The following is a 20,485-nucleotide window of genomic DNA, read 5'->3' on the forward strand; positions in this document are numbered from 1 at the left end:
GTGGCACAATGCTATGGTCAATGCTGTGTGATGACCTTGAAGGAGAACAGACTGGTTGGAAGAGGTATCACATTGTCGAAGCCAGTAGGACCTGCTTTTGAGTAATGACTAGCTGAAAGTTTCACGTGAGCCCAACCGAGAAACAGCATCTGCAGTCTGTACAACATCTCTCTTTTAAATCCTTGGGTATGCTAAACTTTACATGTAATGCAATGCCTGTTTGGGAAGAGGACCACATTTGGATATTTAAGGTGCTTTAACTGTTTGACAGTTTACTTGCATATCAATGAATGTGTCGAGGAAATGTACAACAGCAAAAAAAAATATTTATCCTGGGTTACCACTTGTAGAGAGGTCACTGTTAAAAGCAAAAAGTAGGATCAGAGGGAAGGAATACTGTACTAAAAAATAGTGTTGTGATAGTGAGAACATACATGTTTCAAATAGCTTTTGCTTATATGAATGTGAATTATGTTTCAGTATGTTTCTGTGTGTGTGCGTACGTGTGCATGTGTGTGTGTGCGTGTGTGTGTCTACGTGTGTGTGTGTGGTATTGGTTCTAATGGGCTGAAAAGGCTGCATGAACCTTTTTTCAAGTATCTGAGTAGCAAGACATCTGGTGGATGAAAGCTTTCCATTCCTATTTTCATTCATCAATGCAGAGCCAAATCATTTTTTGAAACTAAAAGGACGGGAAAAAAAAGTCACACAATCCTCTGCATGAAAGCCAAGAAGAGGATGTGCTTTAGCATTTTCCCTGATCGAAATGACCTCACCTAAGGGATGAGCACATCTATGTAAATTCTTTTTATAAGAGCAGTAAGGGATGGGAGTCATGGGTATAGTATTGATGTGAATTGGTTAGATGAGATCTAACCTCTCAAGCTTTATTGCTTTATTTTAAGCCCTTTCATTCTGGTATTGGCTTACTGTATTTCAAACAGTTGGTGCATTTTGTATTGCCTATCCCTTATTATAATGGACTTAGAGTAGTTATCTATTTAGTATCATAGATACTTTGCTAAAGTGCACTTTAGCCAGAGTGTCAAACTAGTACTTATTGCCACCTTGTCATAACTATCAGATCACTTTCATGATTTCGGTGTATACTGGTGTTCGATTGTATACTCCTTCAGAGCTGTGGCTGCTCCGGGCTAGAATTTGGCAGAGTTACGTTATCAGCGTTCTAATAGCTTTATCCATATGCTTTTTTGTGTGTGTTAGCCGTAGATTTGTATGGGTTATTACTCTTCCATCTGCGCCTACGTTGCTTGGCACATGGAGCAGGGATGCATTCCAGAAAATTAACTTCAGGTGACTTGAATCCTCTGACTTGGATTTCTATGTTAGATACATATGTTCATTTCCAAGTCACACATATGTTTCTGGATAAACGTTCTGTTTTCAATGTAATTCGTCTCTGATAAGCAGTCAGTAGTGTCTTTCACCTCCCCCACTGCGCTTAAAAACAGTGCTTTCTCCCTTTTTTTGGTGCGATTTCTGTCTTTTTACGTGCCGATTTATACCCTACCAGTGATTCTGGAAATAAGGTAACTCATAGTGACAGTCGCAACATCATAAGTGCCTACTCTCAGCTAAGACATGCAAAGCATTAGTTTTGAGAGACATTCAAAGCATATGGAATGACCTACCATATCACTATCTGTCTACCATTTCACTCTCTTCCCAGGATCTGGGACCAGGACAGCTAACAATGATGGAAATCGAAAGTATCACACCATTAACAAGTCATTCCCATGCAATATTGAACCATGGAGCTCATGAGGTGAATCAGATTTTTTCACCCACTGCAAATCTAATCAATTCAAAATCGAAATAATTGTCTTTTTCCATTAGGGTCCTTCTGAATGAGTGTAGCAGCGTATGAAGCAATGTACTGGAGCACATCTAGACTGCATTCCTCTCACAGGGCTCAGCCAATCATAATCTCCCCTCTGCGCACCTGTGTCGTACTGTGGGGAGAATGCTCCGGACGATGCAGAGTGCATGCAGAGGTCGTCTTTGGCAGAGCATTGACTGATATGCTTTGAAGTCCATATCATTAAATTTGGCCCTGGAAAACCCTGCTCCTTCCCATGTGCCAGCTGGCCCCCCAACATCCATCTCGCAACCAGTAAATAATAATTGAATTAATGGTAGGTTTACTTGCCTGGGAATTAGACTGCTTCCATGTGCTGATGAATGGGAAGATGGATCCCTTGTTAAATGGATGCCTTTGTGTCAGCCAGCTACAGTAGAACGTGCTCCCTGGTGAAATATTGGCTGTCCCCATCTCATCTCAAATATTACATTTTTTAATTAAGACACTATTGTTTTTTTCCCCTCTTGTTTGCTCATCTATTTGTCTGTAAGCATTTGTTGTCTTTATGTGACTTTGACGAAGACCGACAGGAGGGGCAGTGACAGTGGCTTTGTCGGTTGGCCATGGCTCCGATCCACGAACACCCTTTTCAACCACTGGTTGTAGAACAGACCCTGAGCTTCTAACATGTGCCCCGGAAATGGGCAGCCTGCTGTTTCGCCCACCCTCGACCAGAACACTGCGACACACTGTAATCATAGTTCATTGTCTCCCCGAACATGTAGACTCAGAAATGACACCATCTGTTGTTGTAGGGCTGGAACACACTGGCCAATTACTACCACCGCCACGTGCTAATAAGATTTCATTTCATACAATGACCGACAGAAGCCTGTTCCTTTTGATAGCGGAGCAAGCAGTTTGTCACACTATTAGCGATCGGTAATGTGAGAGGGATTGCTTTTTCATGGGTAGCTTTGGTGGAAAGAAGGCAATCTATTCAAATTTTGATCTTACATTTTCTCTCAGAAAAACCATCATTCTAGGTTCAGCGAATGTACTATTGACTGAGCATTTCAATACGCCATTTTCCCTCTGAACATTTTTTTTCTTGCCATTTTTAATGCTTAGGACATTAGGCAGGGTAATTTGTCTTGAATAAAAGACTAAATATTGGATGTAAAAACTGAATATGTGTAAGAGGAGGAATCTTTGGGCTAAGTAAAAAATAAAAGAAAAGGTACTGGCAAATGAACAGAGGAAGGGAGAGCTCATTGGGTTGGTGCACACATTTCCTGCTCTGCTCACAAGGCCTTATTGATTCTAGTCTGTGGAGAAAAGAATGACATGCCAACAGTGAGGCACTGGAAGAAAGGGGTCAAAGTTCAAGCAGAAACTGGCATTGCTGCTGAAAGCCTCCTCTGTACCTGGGGATCAGACATGCTTTGAAGTGCTTTGAAGGGGATTGTCAAAACTAAATTCCACATTGGCTCCACACAAAGAGCCTCTCTGTGACCTCCACACCTCTGCCCCACCCTTAGCCTGCTCCACCAGCCAGCTGGCCCCCTTCAAATATTTGCCCCCGCTGGTGCGAGGGCACCGTGGTCCAGTCGGTCCAACACCTAGCTGATAACTCCGAATGAGACGATTCTTAGGGCCGATGTCTAAATTTTAGGGAGCAGCTGCAAGAAAATGGGAGACTGTGAGAGCCATCTGCCAAGACCAGAATTTTTATGACGTGTAGAATCCTGAGGACTTGTTTAACATCCCTGAACCAATCTGCAATGCACAGTGAAGTGTTGTGCAAATGCATTATTCTGGGGTTAGGTGGGGGATATGTGGGATGGAGGGTGGGTGCCATTTTAACTACTGTAAGTATTTTAGCTGGGAAATAAATATATTTATACGCTTATAGTGAGTTAGATCTGGCTTGGAAAGCCTGCGTAACAAAACATGACAGGAAATAGGAGAATTGCACAAAGTAATCATTGGTAGCACAATTTATCTTTGTCTACTATTTGTCTTCTACTCAAGAAATAAAAGATGTATAAATAAATAAAGAACATCTCTGACGCCGGGAATTCATTTGTATACCTTGAATGTAGCAAACATGCTGACTTGCTGCTGACAATAGTGAGAGTTCTAAATTAATGAAAGAAAATAATGAATGTTTTTTTCAACTGAATGGACTTAGCTGCCCTTTAACTTAGTCATACTGAGAGAATTAGTACTTATATTTTTCATGTGCCTGCATGAATATTGCATTTTATAGTACAATGGTTCATAGAAAACAAATATTCTGCATTGATGCTGAATACTGCTTATTATTACTTTAGAATTTTTAGAATGGCATCTAAGAGAATGCTCCAGAAGCATTCATGGGGAAATACCCGGAGTCCACATGTTAAGGTGCATTATATTTTACAAGAGACTAAGTGGTTTGTTGTGCTGTTGAGAGAGGAGATGTACTGTAAGAGGTTTTTTCTTTTTTTTCTTTTTTCTATTCTCAGCCACCTCTCCTTATCACAGACATTGCTTCACCTGAACAATATACGCTTGTTAACCGAACATTTCTTTAAGCCATGTTTCAAACCTTAAACTGACTTTTTTTTGTGGCTTCCAAATAGGGTGAAGTTAAAAGAAGGCGTGGCCTTTCTGGGTGCGAGGCCCAGCAACCCGGCCCTGTGGATGGTCAGCCAGGACGCCCGGAGCGAGGGCCACAGAGTGGTCACCCTGCACTGCCGCAGAAAGGAGTCCAGCTATGGCCAGAGGCAAGTGCTGCCGCCATTCTTTACCACACAGCATCATATAATACAACAAGTAAGCCAGAACAAAATGTCAGACTTTTAAGCTATTGCAACAATTTAGTCATGTCCTTACAACCTTCCTGTATGGTTTCATTGGGAGAAAAGAAAGAAAAACTGCATTCTGTAAATCCAAGTCATCAGTTTTATGAAAGAGATGACTTTGATAAAGGCACTTGCAGTGAACTTTCCACATTCAAAGGGAAAAGTGTGCGACTAAGTCAGTGATCTTGTTCCATCCATCAATGAAATTGCAAACAAATTGCAGCTGATATTTTTCTGTGCTAGGATTCGAATGTGGTCACTCCTCAACATCTGCTCCAAAAATCAGGGCACCACATACTGACATACTGACATCCAGGACCGGCTATTCATCCAACTGAAGGTGATTTGTGTTGCTCATTAAATAATCTCTAAGGAAGCCACTGGCCAGGTCCACACTGCCCCACAGCCCAGATTGCTCTCTCAGCAGACTTGCTGTAAGACAGTTCCTGGTACAGTAAATGTGCTGAATCTCTCACAGAGTGCAGTAAAGTGTGCATGCCCTTTCCTTGTCAAGCGCATATGCCTGGGAAGTTAGCAGGCGCACTGGACTTTCCTCAAAGATTAGCAGTACTTTGCCCTGCGGGTGTCATCGAAAATGTATTGCTGATTCAAGCTTGGCCTTGCCAGGGTGATTTTTCCCCAACCAAACATTTTTTTTCTGGGAGATACTGTCTGATACAGACATTCAGTTTGCCTTTTAAGTAAAAGAGTGAAGGCAAGAGAAGGATATTTTGTGCTGTGCTTCTCCACACCCTTTCATAACATATGTGGTTAACAGTCTGTCTCTGGCTCTCTGCCGATTAGTATATTTACTCCCTGTTCTTAAGTAGACTGAAAATTCTTTTTTGGGTCATTTCCTATCGGTATTTACATACTTGAATTAATCCTATAAATAAGAAACTGATTCCCAGAATGAGAAAAAGGTTATAATGTTAATTAAGTTGAGATCCAGGGCCCTTGTGGGTTTTAGTAATTTTAATGGATTATTTCAGGGATCAAGAAATAGCATTAATAAATTATAACTTCCAGTGACAGGTGTAATTTTATGGATTAGAGAAAGATTGCTGGGTGTTTGCAAACTCTTCTTTAGGCCCATAACTATCATGCTAGCATTCTAGGTTTTACAGAAAGAATAAGCAAGCATAAGCAAGTTACGTTCCCCCAAAATGTATGCCTCTGATGTCTAATTATCAAACTGAGCTTATTTTATTCAAGCACTCATTTTCCCAGCAGTTTCATGGTTTCTCTGAAAATAAAAATAAGCGTTACTTGAAAAATAAAGTAAGTGTCTTGCAGCAAGCCCAGGTCTTGTAAACAAAGTAATGTTGTGTGGTGCTGATAGCTCAGTAACTCATAACAGGGGTCACTTTCATGATTTACACTTCAGCTTGTTGATTGACTGAAATATTATCTTTGTACGACTAAAATCTAGAAGATGAACTGCTGCACTGCCGGATAATAATGGCATTTTTTGTGTGACTGCTGTAATCAGTGACTTCTTGTTTATTTGATTATCATTCCGTTCATTTTTCCTGATATATTTCACCATCGGTACCTGTGCCAACATCTTTCCAGTGCTTCCTTAAGAAAGGCTTATACAGAGTGCATACAATTTTTTGAACTTAAGATGTCTAATTCTTGGTGATCTCATTCCCCTCCTCCTTGGATCTTTCATACTGAATATAGGCATTATAGATTTATACATTAATTTATTTTTAAAGACCTCTTAATTCTGTTCCCTACCAAATAGCGTCTTTCATTCCATCTTATCTTTCATGACCATCTTATCTGGTCATGATAGTCATGTTTATACTAGCTGCAGACAGCCCCTGTCACACTTAACTTATGCACTAAAGATCCGTGTGGTTCTGTGCTTGATTCAAACTCAATTCTACATTGACTGTCTTATCTATAGCTGTTGCCTGAATGGACAATTAAATTAAATATGTTTCAATATATTGATCATCTGCTGCTGAAAAGGTCCTTCTTCATCATGGATCTGCAGAACCTGTAGTGGACCCAGTGGCAATACTTTATTTGCCCTTAGAACCCTTCTTCTTTAAGTTTTGTGTTTCCATAATGTGTGCCTGCTGTATGCCCAGAAACTATGTGGAATATGTGATGATGTCCCTGTAACCTTGCTCAAGATTACGGAGCTGTTCCCAGGGACTCAAAACTGCAACATTCTGGCTACAACCAAACAATAAACCCATTAGATCCTCTGATGTCTTATTAGCCCCATGGCAAATTTACATTACATCATCATCTAGGCTTGATCTATATAAAGTAGCTGGGCCATGGAGCAGTCAGTCAAGAAGTAAGGATTTGCAGATGGCCAAAAGCTGCCTAATAATATGAAGAACATGTACAGAAATACTTCAGGCAAGAGAGCCCAGAGAATGTGCCACCAGGGAACCGGGCAAACAAAAGGACATCACAGTAAATCAAATCAAACTAGTTTCTTCTTGAGTGTGTTATCTGGCACACTCACTCCAGGGACAGAGGCACCGAAGGCTCGCGCCGGGCGTAGATTTAAGTAAGACTTCCCCTGGAAGTAATAAGAGCATGACTTGTGTGCCTTAGGCTTATACGTGTCTTTCCTGTATACAGGAATAGCATTAGTCATCAGTGGGCCCTGTGTTTAACGCGGTGTCCTCTCCCCCTCCCCCCAAATGATGCACAGAAATATTCTCTTGAGTTTTATAATGCATCTCAATCACAAACAGAAAAAGTAGAAACGTGTGAAATGTTAGCATCCAACCATAAGCAGGAAAAATACATTGTTTATAAATTATGAAGATATGATTATGTGTTTAATAAACCATGTGAAAGATAAATATAGACAGAAATTTAACACAATGCAGGTCAGCCTTTAGAGGTGTGGTCCCCTGTATTGATGGAAAGGCTAAGAGGTCATAAAATGTATGTTTTTTAAAATACATATTCGGACAAAGAAAGATTTTTGCTGTTATAAGACATTGAGAGATTTCCACACACAGATCTAGTCTGGTCAAATAAAAATGATTGTAACTAGCAGACACGTATAATTTTACATAATTTATATACAAGTATGTCTATATAAATTACAATAGTACTGTCATGAACAACTGTGGTAATGAATTTCCATTACTCAATAGCAGAAAGTGTCATTATTGAGACAAGAAAAGAACAAAACGTTTGTTGTGACAGGTGTTAACATCAAGTAATTATTTTGTTTTATTTTTATCCTATTGCATGAGTGGCAGTCAGCACAACCCATCTCAGTTTCCTACCAATGTATAAATAAATGGCTTTTAGTAGGCTTTGTGTTCATATAATGAATGACCATTTATGAGTTTAATCTGCATGTCTAGATATTGATTGGACACTATATCAAATCAAATCTTTGCAGTATGAATACATATATAATTCCTAGACATAGTCAATCTGCTTTATAATGCACCATCCCTCAATCATAGGCTCACTCTGGACTGGTGTCATCAGTAGTTATAGACAGATCATGTCTCCTTCATTTTCAAAAATACTGTAAAGCCAGTGAGTATTCCTTAGTCATCACATCTTATCTACATTGTGAGTTCTTCCCATTCTTCAAAGAGGCCTCAAATGGAGTCCCCAACTACCATAACCACCTTAACCACCCGATTTGACTTCATTAAAATTATTTGTTATTCTTGGTGAGGTTATGGATTTCATCCACTGAATACTACAGCCAACTGTATATCTAAATATGATTTTAATACTTAATGAATGTATTTTCAGATTTTTTTTGTTAGTGCTTATAACATTGCATAAATGACAGTATAGCATTTTATATGCTGCAATGCATAAAGGTTCAGTTGTAATATTGAAATGAATTTTAATAATTTTAATATATATCCAGCTTAAAGGTGTTCATTTACAGTCATACAGTATACAGTATCTATTTGTATCTTTGTATCTATTTGTATCTTTGATCAAACAGACAGACTTTCAGTACTGTACAATTAGATCTAATGCGGGCACATTTTTATAAATCCTTGAAAATATTGTCTGATAGAGGATTTGTTTCCCTGAATTAAATTAGTTTGATGTCAAGTGCTATCAGAACACAGTCGCAATACGAGTCAGAAAACAGCTGTCACCACGCAGACATTTCATTGGTTGTTATCCAGTAGCAGTCATCGCCTCAAACTCAGGTAATCGCGAATCATCGGCTCCGGAACACAGAGCAATACAGTAATAGTGAACGTAAACATGCTTACTGATGCTCAAGGACGCCTGCAGGTTTTTTTATTGATTAAACGGTTAGAATCATAGACAAGAGACGACATACTTTGCTTAATCCTGTCCTGTTGAGCTCTGTTTGATGGACTGCTTTTTAATCCTCCAGCTGTCGGAGCCGCTTCATAAAGACTCATAAGAAGCTGGGATTAAGTCCGTACATGATACACTTTATTTCCTGCCCCCCACTCCCATCTTTTTTTTTTTTTTCATTGAAGCTTCTTTGGAGGGATTAGATTCAGCCATCTCATCTGCTGAGCTGTCATCTTGTTTCTGCTCTCTTCTTCTTCTTTAATGTTTTGTCTTCATTTCATTTTTCCTCATCCTTTCTTATTTCCCCCCCATCGATGGATGAGGAATAAGGTTCTGTGCACAGGCACAAGGCGGGTCCATCTACACTGAATGCCTGGCTTCTTTTTTAGTGCTCCTCGTTTTACTGGGGGCAAACTTTAATTATGTGCATTGGGGTGCCTTGGTTTATGGGGAATTTGATCCTAGTGTAAAACAGTAGGCCATGGTTGTTATAAGATAAGTGAATAAAAAACAGTGCTTAGAAGACAAATCACAAAGCCCGCTGAAATTTGGCACAGTGGTTGATTTGTGTAAAGTTTTCTGATGTAGTCATTTCCCATACTAATGTTGTGTTGGATACGTATTTTTATGTAGCAGGGCATATATCCAGAGTGACAATTTTACATATATTTATCCACCTTAAAACATACCTGACATTTGTTTAAAAATTATAATATAGGATTCAGTATTACCAACGGTAATTACCATAAAGCTATATATTCACACCGAGAGCATTTGTATGCTCTCAGTGTGAATGATCTAGTAAATCTCTAAGATACACGTATCCTATTTGATGGTAAAATGCACACACATGTTCAATTAGTCGTAATGGAATGTGACAAAAATGAATAAATGTTGCTACTGTCCCAATAAATAGATTTCAGCATATTTTATAAATATTCATTGAAAATATTGTGTTTTCTTTTTGTTGCGTTCAGAAGAATTTTGGACTATTATAATTGATCCAGACAAGTGGGTGAGGATAAAAGAATGACTTGCACAACATATGTAAAGCTGTTACGAAATTATAGGCTAATGGTGGGCACAGACAGCAGTTTTTACAAACCAGCATAATCACGGGTCAGATGTTCCATTGCCGTGCTACTACAAATTGTAGGCCTATTAATTAAGTATGACTAGATGTCAGCCGCTTAGTATTGTGAATTCCATGGGTGTTACTGTGCACGGGTGTTAAAAGTTTAATTAAGACGCGTTCAGTCCTGGATCAGCCCTTTGCTCGCGCCGTGGTAGTGTTCGTTCTCAGTGCATGAATCACCGTGACCTGATGAATTCATGGCTCCGTCTTCAACGAGGTGAAATAAAATCCCCCTTAATCGGGGGAATTTGTCTTCATACCCAAGGAGGCCGAGTGACAGGTGCTGCGTTTAAAATCGTGCACGTGCGGCTATAGCCTAGCTGCGCTGCTCGGTTGTTCTGCAGAAAGGAAGCACTGGCCGAAAATGGCTTTGAAATGAACACGTCACTCTTGTGTGAGGATCACAATGAGAACTGCTGCTGAGCAGCATGCGTCAGTACTTTTGCGTGAACGTCATTTCAGCAGGAGACCACTTTCTGGGATTAACAATGCGGAGGCTCAGCTATTATAACCGCATAGTCTCTAATGAGTGCTAGCCGCGTAGACTCTCTATGCCGTAATCCTCTCTAAGCGGGCCTTTCCCTGGCTCCCTTTGTGAATGTAGCGTGTCCGGACCTGGTCAATTTAGATCGTCACCTTACAGATGGGTTTCCCCTTGGAGGCGCAGCTTCATTAATTCCGTGGATCGCGCAGCTTTCTCGTCCAAAAACACGTTCTTTCCGTGAAACTCCACATTCAGCAGTAACGAGCCATTGTTAACATAATTATAATAATAATAATAATAATAATAATAATAATAATAATCACCATCACCATCACCATCACCATCACCATCATCATCATCATCATCAACCCTGCCAGGTCTTCTCCATTCTCAGGCCTCCATGGAACACAAAACACAAGGCCGCACATTCCAACAAGGAAGTCTTTTCACTTCACTAACAAATAAATAAATAAATAGACTTGAACTGCCAATTTTGTGCCATGGTGGTGCAGGTTTTCCCATTTGACATTCATTGCATGTTTTCGCCACCTTCCAACCCTCAAGACATTTGACTTGATGAAATGTGGCCCTTTATGACAGGCCCTCACCCTCAGCATTGCGTGGTCCCCGAGCAGGAGGGAGAAGGAGAAAAGTACAAACAAACCTGCTGTAGACTACAGCAAAGTGTTGCATAGAGTTTGTCACCCTGTCAGTTCTCTTTGTTCACATAGGCCTACACATTTCACCCAAGTGCATATTGGCTGATCATTTATATATCACTTTAATCCATTTTTATACACTTATATCTATTCTCTTAGATTTTGGCAAAAAAATCCTTTATCACTATTCCACATTGTAAGGTAACCATTTTTGGGTATTTTTTAAATATTGTTATTAGCTCACACCCATCCAGCCACATAAAGAAGTACAACCTGTTTATTTTTACCAAAAGGAGGTTTAAAAAATGTATTTTCATGTTATTCATTCTTAATATAAATATATTAACATTTATTATTATTATATTTTCTATATAAATTTACCAACTACTTGCTTAATAAATGTACTGTCCTCTCCATTGTAGAATCATGTTCTGCTAAAGCTTGGCTTACTGTAAAAGAGATGCCGGCCTTGCAGCATTTTGATCTGGAATTAATACTTTTCAAGGGGCCCTTTTAAAAAAAAAAAATCATTTTCATTTCCAGTAGCTATTAAGTGTGTTGTGTTTAGCCTGCTAGCTTTCCCCCTGATCCGTGAGTAATTGCATTTTACTGAAAACCAGGCATTGTGTTGTAATGTTGTATGAACTCGGACAAGTTGCAACCCTATGCCAATAGTGATGGGTAAAAACCACAAGTAGAAACAGGAACGCTGGTGCATACTGCAGGCTACTAGATATGGGGGTGGAGGGATGGTAGCTGGAGTGGCTGAGATTTGACAGTGTCCACCCTTTTGCTTTTTAAGACACAAATAAAGAAGGCACCATTGACAGCGGTGATTTTTATTGCCTCTGTATGAGCGCTGACATGCTGCCAGTTTGCTGTGTGACAAGCGTGTGGAATGTCATTCAAAAGTTTGTGGTTCAAACTGACAGGATCTACCCGAGTCACGAGCAGCTCATGGCTGCTCGGAGCAGTGAAGGGTGTCTTTTTACCATGCAGAGGGGAAGAAAAAGAGGATGAGGACCATAATGATCTTACAGTGTAAGTCAATGCAGAAACTAATCGAGACTATTACATTAAGAGTTGGGTGGGCCCTTCGTGAGATGGTATTAGTGGTAACATGCTTAATAATGGGTCTGATTCTTTTTCTATTGCCTTGGTCCAGGCAGCCTTTGTGGGTAGTTATGTTCATCCCATGAGTACATAATTTTGTCAGACCATAAAGTACAACCCAATTTATACACTACTCACAGAAATTAAATAACAGATGATCAATATGATAAATCCTTGTGACAATCAGTAATGTCAGTAGTCTGTATGTAACTCTTTTTTTTAATCAAAGCAGAGCAACCATTCACCTCTTAATATGCTTGTTCCAAAGCGCAGGCCAGTAATGGAAGAATAATTGTATGGATGTCCATAAACAGACTATAATTTTCTGTGCCATTCCTTGTACAATGCATGTACAATGGAGAAAATGTTGTACAGTGTGTTACCGGAGACTGCAGCCAGTCAGCATACCTAGGTGGTTCTCTTAGTTTCTGTGGCCATGAAAAAATTCTGGCATGTTCTGGTCTGGTCCTCAAGTTATCTGCAAAGCAATGGTGGCAATGTACAGCAATGGAAGGGAAGCTGAGCTATGTTGGGATCAAATTAATTGTGGCAGTCTATAGAAATAGAAATATAAAAACTGTACTGAATGTCTATTTTGTAGGATATTATTTATGCTATTGAAGATCTCCAGATCCTGCGTGAAGCTTGCCATTGTACCTCATGTGTTTGAGATTTATATGGGTTTATCATTAGACAACCCTGGCCTCAGAGGTTAATCTGTAGCGAATTTTAACTGTGGGAGTATGCTAGCATACTGAAGAATCTAACAAAATCGAGTAATAATAATAATAATAATAATAATAATAAAATGTGTATATTACCGACATACTATAGAATATTCCTTGTACTGTATTTATACAGAAGGAAAATGCATTTTTTGTTGCATGTGGGATTGGTACATAAAATAAAAGAATAATGTAAACTGCACAGTGGGGCATGGATATGCCTGCTGCGTTGTGTTAGTCATACATTTGGTTCATAAACAGATGTGTTGTACAGCTATACCCTTTAGGTATTCCCATGTTGTCCAATGGGGGGAAATCTGTATTTTTTTTAACGAGGGCCTGCGATGAAAACGCTGTTGTTTCCTTATGAAATCCAACCTCAGGTCATTCTAAGTGTACCTGGGGGTGACATTGAGTTAAATAATAATTAATGAAAGAATGTGGAGAAGTGTAGTACTCCCGTTAGCCTCCTGCTGTCAGGAGAAGCACCATGAAAAGCATTCTGTGAAACTGAAAAGCCTACCACCACACTAAACAAAGTACTTAAAAGCATATTGGCAACACAAAAAAATGCCCTTGTGAACAAAGAGGGCATTCAAAAACAATTTCCTAAATCTGCAGGCACTGAGGCTGCAATTAAATATAAAGAAAGGCAGCCCTTATACAGTATATTGGATTTCTATTGACCTCACTGTGGGTTTCAGGCAAGCGTGATTACAGTATGGCCTCATTGCATTTTACTTTTTATTTTTGAAAATGCATGAACATTTTTGCCTTTGAAAACCACTTCCGAATGACTTTTGACTATAATGCAAAAAGCACTCGAGGGCAAATAGCATGCAAGGAATAATTTACATCCTTAAATTTTTTGAAGGCCATACTAGCAAATTAGTCAAACAGTCCATCAATTTGTATTTAATTGGACTTTCTGTTTCTGGGCAATACGCAAATTCTGACTTAGATTATGAATATCATCTTGCAACCCCATGTCCTATCAGAGATTAATAAATGTGCACAGTTTCATAAAATTGCCAATTATGTGTGCTTTACATGAACAGGCTGAATGTGAGTTCCGTGCACTAGCTGTCATATTTGTGAAGTCTGCAAAGACATCTTAACATCCATTTAATTTAGCACACCCATTTTCTGAGAGAAGATTGGCTGCTTAAAATTGCTAGGCACCATGTCTTATAAGAAAATGTGAGATTAAAGACTGCTTGTCTGGTTTTGAGGCCGTCTCATTCCTTCAACCTGGGCTGCAGAAATATTCAAACAATCTTTATAAAGCCAGCTCTATTTGAGCCGAAAACGGCAGAAGGAAGATGAGCTGGTCATGGCATAGGTGAAAAATTAATTTGCGATTATTGAGATGGCCGGGGCCAAATTCAGCTGAAAGAAGCAGAAGAAGGAATATTTATGTGACTGCGTGTGTGTGTGTGCGTGAGAGAGAGAGAGAGAGAGAGAGAGAGAGAGAGCAGGAGAGAGAGCAGTATGCACTGGAGAGAAAAATTATTGTTTTCAATTTGAAGATCGGCGGTGATTGGCACTCGAGGAAAAGGTGGAACAGACTCTGAGCAGTTGTGAAGTGAGCCATCGGGACTCTGTGTGTCCGTGTGGAGTGTCCTCCATCGGTGCCATTGTCATGGGCTCCCGACCCATTTTGCTCAGCCACCGACGTTAACTGGCAAAAATTAGAGCCAGGCCAATGGGACGGAGCAAATACCCTGCCGCTAAATGTTCCTCTGCTCCTCGATGCGGCAGGGATTCCTCAGCTTCTTTACGGGCGGTCAGCCAGAGTTTGGAGTGTCCTCATTAGCCCCCCCCCCCCAAACGGTCTTCCGCCAAAGCTGCCCATTTCCCCTCAGTGTGCACTGAGAGGCAGTCAGTGATTTTGCCCAATCCGAATGATCAATCTCCATTGTTGTTGGCAGATATTCTGGAGGTGACGGTAAGCACAGTGAGTGTTTTTTTGCCTGCTGTACCTTGGCATCTGTGATGCCCTGGTACGATGTGGATTGTTGACATTGCAACATCAAAAGAATAAGCACCATTACATGATTTGGGAAATCCATTAAATCAGAGTATCCATGGACATGGCCTCACCAAATGGAAGAAAGGATGTTTGCTGTCATCTCAGTTCCTCATCAACTTTACCACTGTGAACCTTTTCTCTTTTTGCTATGTAACGGGCATACAGTAGTTAATAAATATGTACGCTGTTCTGGCTCTTTGCACCATGTGTCGATGATTACTTCAGAGTTCAGTTGACGCGTTCAGTTTGTGTTAACTAGGCGGTAGAATACCTTAACGCTTGTCATTAGATTCCGTTTCTTTAATTAGTCTCACATTTCAAGACTGAGTGCCTCCGTTGATAGATCAATGTCTCATTTTGCAGGAGAACCCCTGGGTGACCGGAGGCAGTTTGGCTGTTCTGAAACGCGTCACGATTTTTCAGCCCCAGCTGTGTTCGGTCAAGTCTGCCCCCCCCCTCCCGATCGGAGCGAGCTCTGCACGCGGTCCCCTCTTTGCATATTAAAGCGTGTGGGAGGTTTGTGCACACACACGCTCGCCGGGCGTGCGTTTAATTGTCCCAGCTGTGATATACTGTTGCGCCGAGCTCATTACCGCACATGACACGGAGACCGTGAATGACGATAAATGCTTCTGCTCCGATCTCGCGCACCGGGAGAACAGCGGCGCTGTTTGTGTTTCTAGAGCTGAACGTGGCGTCGTTTTCCTGGGAGCTGCCAAAGGTAATACTCAAGTGTCAGCGTCTATCCATTACAAGAGAGTGTAAAGTCTTAGCGCCATGATGCAGAGGTACTAAACATTGAAATGCCATTGAAAGCGGTGTTCACATAAACACCAGCTGTGCGGCGTATTGGAAAGTAAGCCTGTACCAGTCTATGACTGAAGCTTTTTTAATGCAATCTTTAATTAGAGAAAACTTGTTCCTCTCATAGTTTTCAATCAGAGGAGAAGATTTGGCAGGAATTTTAAATGCTCACTATATAGATGTAGTGTTGCCTCAGATTTGATAATCTTGTGTCTGTGTTTGGCACTTAAGCAAGTGCAGGATCCTGTGATTATGTGCCTTACTTATGGGAGTGAAAAGATGGTGTGGCAATCAAACAGCATACTGATATAGAATTTTGCCATACTTATTCAGTTTATCGGTCCACACTCAGGAGCTAACTGAGTTCTTCTCCAAGAAACACTTCTGCCATTATGAACAAAATTCTTCCTCATTAAAGTCAGGTTTGCGTGCAGCAGAGGACCGTGGTATGTACCTCAAATCCTGCGAACCTAGTTTAGACATCACTATGCAGCATAGCTAGGTGTGAAAGACTAGACTCGTTTTTGCAGGAGAAACGGGGTTCCCTGTGCTGGTCTCCCCTTCCCTGCGACAGAGATTGAGGGGTTGGACAAGCTACCTTGGGCTGATGGAGGGTGGTCATATTTCCACCGTCGGGCCAGGCATCCCAACACTAATGCAGATCTCCAGCAGGAGAAACTGATACCGTTCAACCGGGTGCATGAGGGAGTCGTCACTGGGCACCTGCCGAGAGATCCAAAGCCACCTGCTGGTCATGATTTGATCGGCCTGCTCAGTGGGTCTTGAGAAACCCCACTTTTTTGTCATTAAATGGTGAGAAAGGACTATGCCCTGGTGTCACTTCTGCCCCCTGGTGGAATCAATTACAGCACCCTATATTTGGGATAGCCTAAGACTGCTCTGTGGAGGAGATTGATTTGAACCCCCAAATCTGGTAGTTTTGGACTGTGTCTTTTTTTATTTCACAAGCTTAGTTTATGAAGGTTTTGCAACTGACTTGGCAAATGGTCTCCCCATCTCCCTTGATGGCTTGGTTGGCAGAGCAAACCGAATGAATTCTGGACAATAAATTTAGGAGATGCTACTTCAGGATCACATATATTACCCATGTAGAAGAGATATGTCTTTACACTGTCTAAAATATTTCTTGGGATGAAATGTTACATTGAATAGATGCCTCAGTATTGGCTGGCTGTGAATTCAAACTAAGTTATTCTGAAATGTCAAAAATGGGAAGGTGTGGTGATTTAAAATCCATTATGCATCACCAGTGTTAGTGGGGAAACCCTGGATTGTCCTTCTTTGGAAAAGTGACTGCAGCTATCTTCTCCATAGAAGGGAGCGAATCATCTCTGCCTGCTTTGGTCTTGACAGCACTCACTGGCACTAATTAATTTTAATCTATTTATCAAAGAAGAGGGTGGATCATTTTGCTTGGTTAAGCCCACTCACAAAGTCAAGAGCAAGTTCTTCCCCTAAAGCTCTTCATTAGTGGAAACTGAAGCTTTACAGTCCTGTCTCTCTGCTTCTAAGTGACAACGAAGATTGCTTCTTCAGGATCACACAACCAGCCTCATGGGAAGATAATAAGGATATTACCTACACATTTTTTGTGTTTCCTTTTTTCATCATGTTGCTTAGGACTTTCTATACAACTGAACTGATTTCCCTTTCCTGGCACGATTCAATGTACCTTGTGTGCCTTGTTGATGCGAGTGGCCACTGAACTCAGGAGCTCTGCCTCATTAGCTGCAGAGAGGACAGGCTCTCCCTGTATCTGAACCCCAGATGCATAGAGCCGTAACTGCCACAGAGTTACAAACTGTCCCGCAAAGCCCCTCAGTACAGGTTTAGAAGCCACCAAATATACAGTAGCTGCGATAGCGGCCTCTTTTATCTGGCGCCACCTGGTGGATGAGCAGTGTAAAACCCCACCCTTTCAGCTGCTGGGCTTCAAGGGGTGTACTTCAAGTCAAACCAAGCTGGTGAACACATTAAAAAATCTTATTTTTACTGTGCTCTTTTGATCTGGGGCTTTATAGAAGTTTCAAAAATTCCTTGGCTTTCTTCTGTTTGCCTCTCAAAGTCTTTTCTCTGTAAACCTTGCAAAATTAATTTTATTAAATCAAAACATTTTACAGTTCAGATGTATACCTACAAACAGTAGTAGGCATGTTAACTAACAGCTATGGAATAAAAATGCAATCAGATACAAATTGAATAGCTACTTTGATGTTAGGAGGCTTATCTATTCAATTATAGGCTAGCAAGCTGTCGGCAGCTTAAACTGTGTTATTTTTAAAGCTGAAATTGTTGAAAGGAATGGGGAACTTATTGTTAATGAGTGCAGAAGAGATTGCTTATACCTTTGGTCACAAGCAGCAAGATTGTTTTGATATTTCTCCTGTGCTCTGAAATGAGAATCTGCTGAAGATCAGAGGTACTCGTCTGCAAGTCTGAGACCTTCCCAGCAGCCTCTGCAGAATTAGTGAGGTGGTAATGGTGATTCATGATGCCAGCTTCACTATGGACAGACATCAGTCCTACCGTGCTGAAGTGGTGCCAGGTATATAGACCAAGCATTGATCAACAGAGATAATTGTGGTGATGGATTTTCACTCTATTCAATCAGTATGACTCTCAGAACTCACCCAGCTATGTTAAACGGTCCATCTTAAATTATATTTGTGAACCTGCATAAGATATTCGGAAAAGGAAACCATAAAATCAGTACCACCAGTATTAGTTATGTATTACAGTACAGCACTGTAATACATAATTTGGCAGTCACCACTACATCTATCTCCAGTGATATTGTAACAATAGCTGCCTTATGCTATTTTTTGTGCTATCTCACAGTGGCTGAAAAGCCATCTCTGTATGTTTTTAATCATAATATTTGCTTGGTGGCTTACAGATCCATCTGGAAAATCTTTTTTTTTTTTTCTTTAATAAGTTAAGGATTTCAGTGATTCACAACTTTTGTGTTTAATTGGATACTTGCAAGATACCAATTTCTATAATATAATAACTTCACACCCTCAAAGTTTATCCTTGCCTTTCGATGGTAATTTGTAAACCACTCAGCTTACAAATGACCATTGACAGATGAGAATAAACCTTCAAGCCATTGCTTGAGACCTACTGCCTTCTACCAATGCCATTGACGTCTGGCTAATGGCTTTAAATATTTTTCTTCAGTGATTTCTCACCGAAATGCAGTTTCATTGGGTTGCTGGCACCAGTTTAGTGTTCCTTGTTCTGCATTTTTACTGATTAGTCCATAAACATGAGGTGCTGCATAGTAAACAAACTGCAAGGCAAGTATCCTATGAATATCTGCAGAGGCATATCCATGCCTGTGAAAATTATGCAGACTGTCTTGTAAAGGCATTACCCTAGTTTTCCCAGTGGTTCTTTTTCCAATATAGCATTAACATAAGATCTTCTGCTGATAAATGCATAAATAGATGCATTACCCTTTAGGGAAATATTTTAACTTAAGCGTTTTTTTTTTTTTTGTATTTTACAAAAAAATGCAACCAATCTAGAGAGACCAAAAATAATTAATAGACAATTTTTCTGCTTTCTGAATCTTGATTTATTATATTTGTGCCTTACCTGTGAAACCAAAAGCTTTAGGGACATATCCTACTTTGAATACAAACAGAAAACAGCGTAGCCTATATGGGGAACTGGTATTGGCAAGCGAGCTTATCGTTTTCCTTCTTGATGAACGTTCAAGTGGAATCGCTCCCTTCCGAATTGCCGGCAACATCGCCACCGGGTTCGCCGTACCGCTGGAAATGACGCTTCCCGCGGCTCCCGGCCGCGCTCAGGCGCTTGTTGCCTGAAGCTTGTCTTGATGGTGCCGTGGCTTGGCGGGCTAAGATTACTTTCGCTGGTGCTTGGGTGAGTCATACGGAGGTAAGCAGGCGCCGTGCGTGTGTCTGTGTGTGGGTGTGCGAGTAGCGCTCAGCTGCGGCCTTTCCCGTTTGTTAGGTGACTACTGCTGCAGAACGCTGCTAATAGGAAATCTCATTCCCCGTCCATGTTCAATACACACTATTGAAAACCCTTTAATTTGCGCCCACGGTTTATTATAATAGTATAATTAATACCTCTCAGCTTTTTTCCTCCATAAGCTCAGCTAGAAAGGCTTGCAAAATAAATGATTAATTTTAAAGAATCTAATGCATATTAATATGGTGCTTTAATTCTAGCTCAGTAATTTACTCGGAACCTATTTGCCTAATTGCCAGATCTATTTTACATAGGAAAAGACAACTAAATGGATGGGAATTCAATTCATTCTGCTTTTATTCGGGAAGGGAAAAAATGCCTTAAAATTTTGAGATGCTTCAAATGTAGCTCAATTCATGCAGTGGATGTGTGATGTGTAAATACAGCATTTAAATAAATACAATGTGTAGATTTGGACATGTAATTATGGGTTTGCACACAAACACAACCGCACACATACACGGATTGTTTTTTCTGTATCCAGCTGTGTGAGGTTTCATAGATGGCATCTGACTGCTGCTCTCACTCACAGCCAGTGTCTTGAAA

The 20,485-nt window shown here is 40.4% G+C and overlaps 1 protein-coding gene across 3 annotated transcripts in view; it reads left to right on the forward strand.

Annotated features, from left to right (window-relative positions):
* The window catches only part of si:dkeyp-14d3.1 (transmembrane protein 132C), a 167,917-nt gene that overhangs the window by 93,099 nt on the left and 54,333 nt on the right, over window positions 1–20,485 (forward strand). For all 3 annotated transcript variants that reach the window (XM_064353993.1, XM_064353990.1, XM_064353991.1), the window contains one exon: window positions 4,450–4,593. In XM_064353993.1, coding sequence (XP_064210063.1) covers window positions 4,450–4,593 — 144 coding nt within the window. The remainder of the gene's footprint in view (window positions 1–4,449; window positions 4,594–20,485) is intronic.

The sequence above is a fragment of the Anguilla rostrata genome, chromosome 10, assembly GCF_018555375.3.
Source record: "Anguilla rostrata isolate EN2019 chromosome 10, ASM1855537v3, whole genome shotgun sequence".
NCBI lineage: Eukaryota > Metazoa > Chordata > Actinopteri > Anguilliformes > Anguillidae > Anguilla > Anguilla rostrata.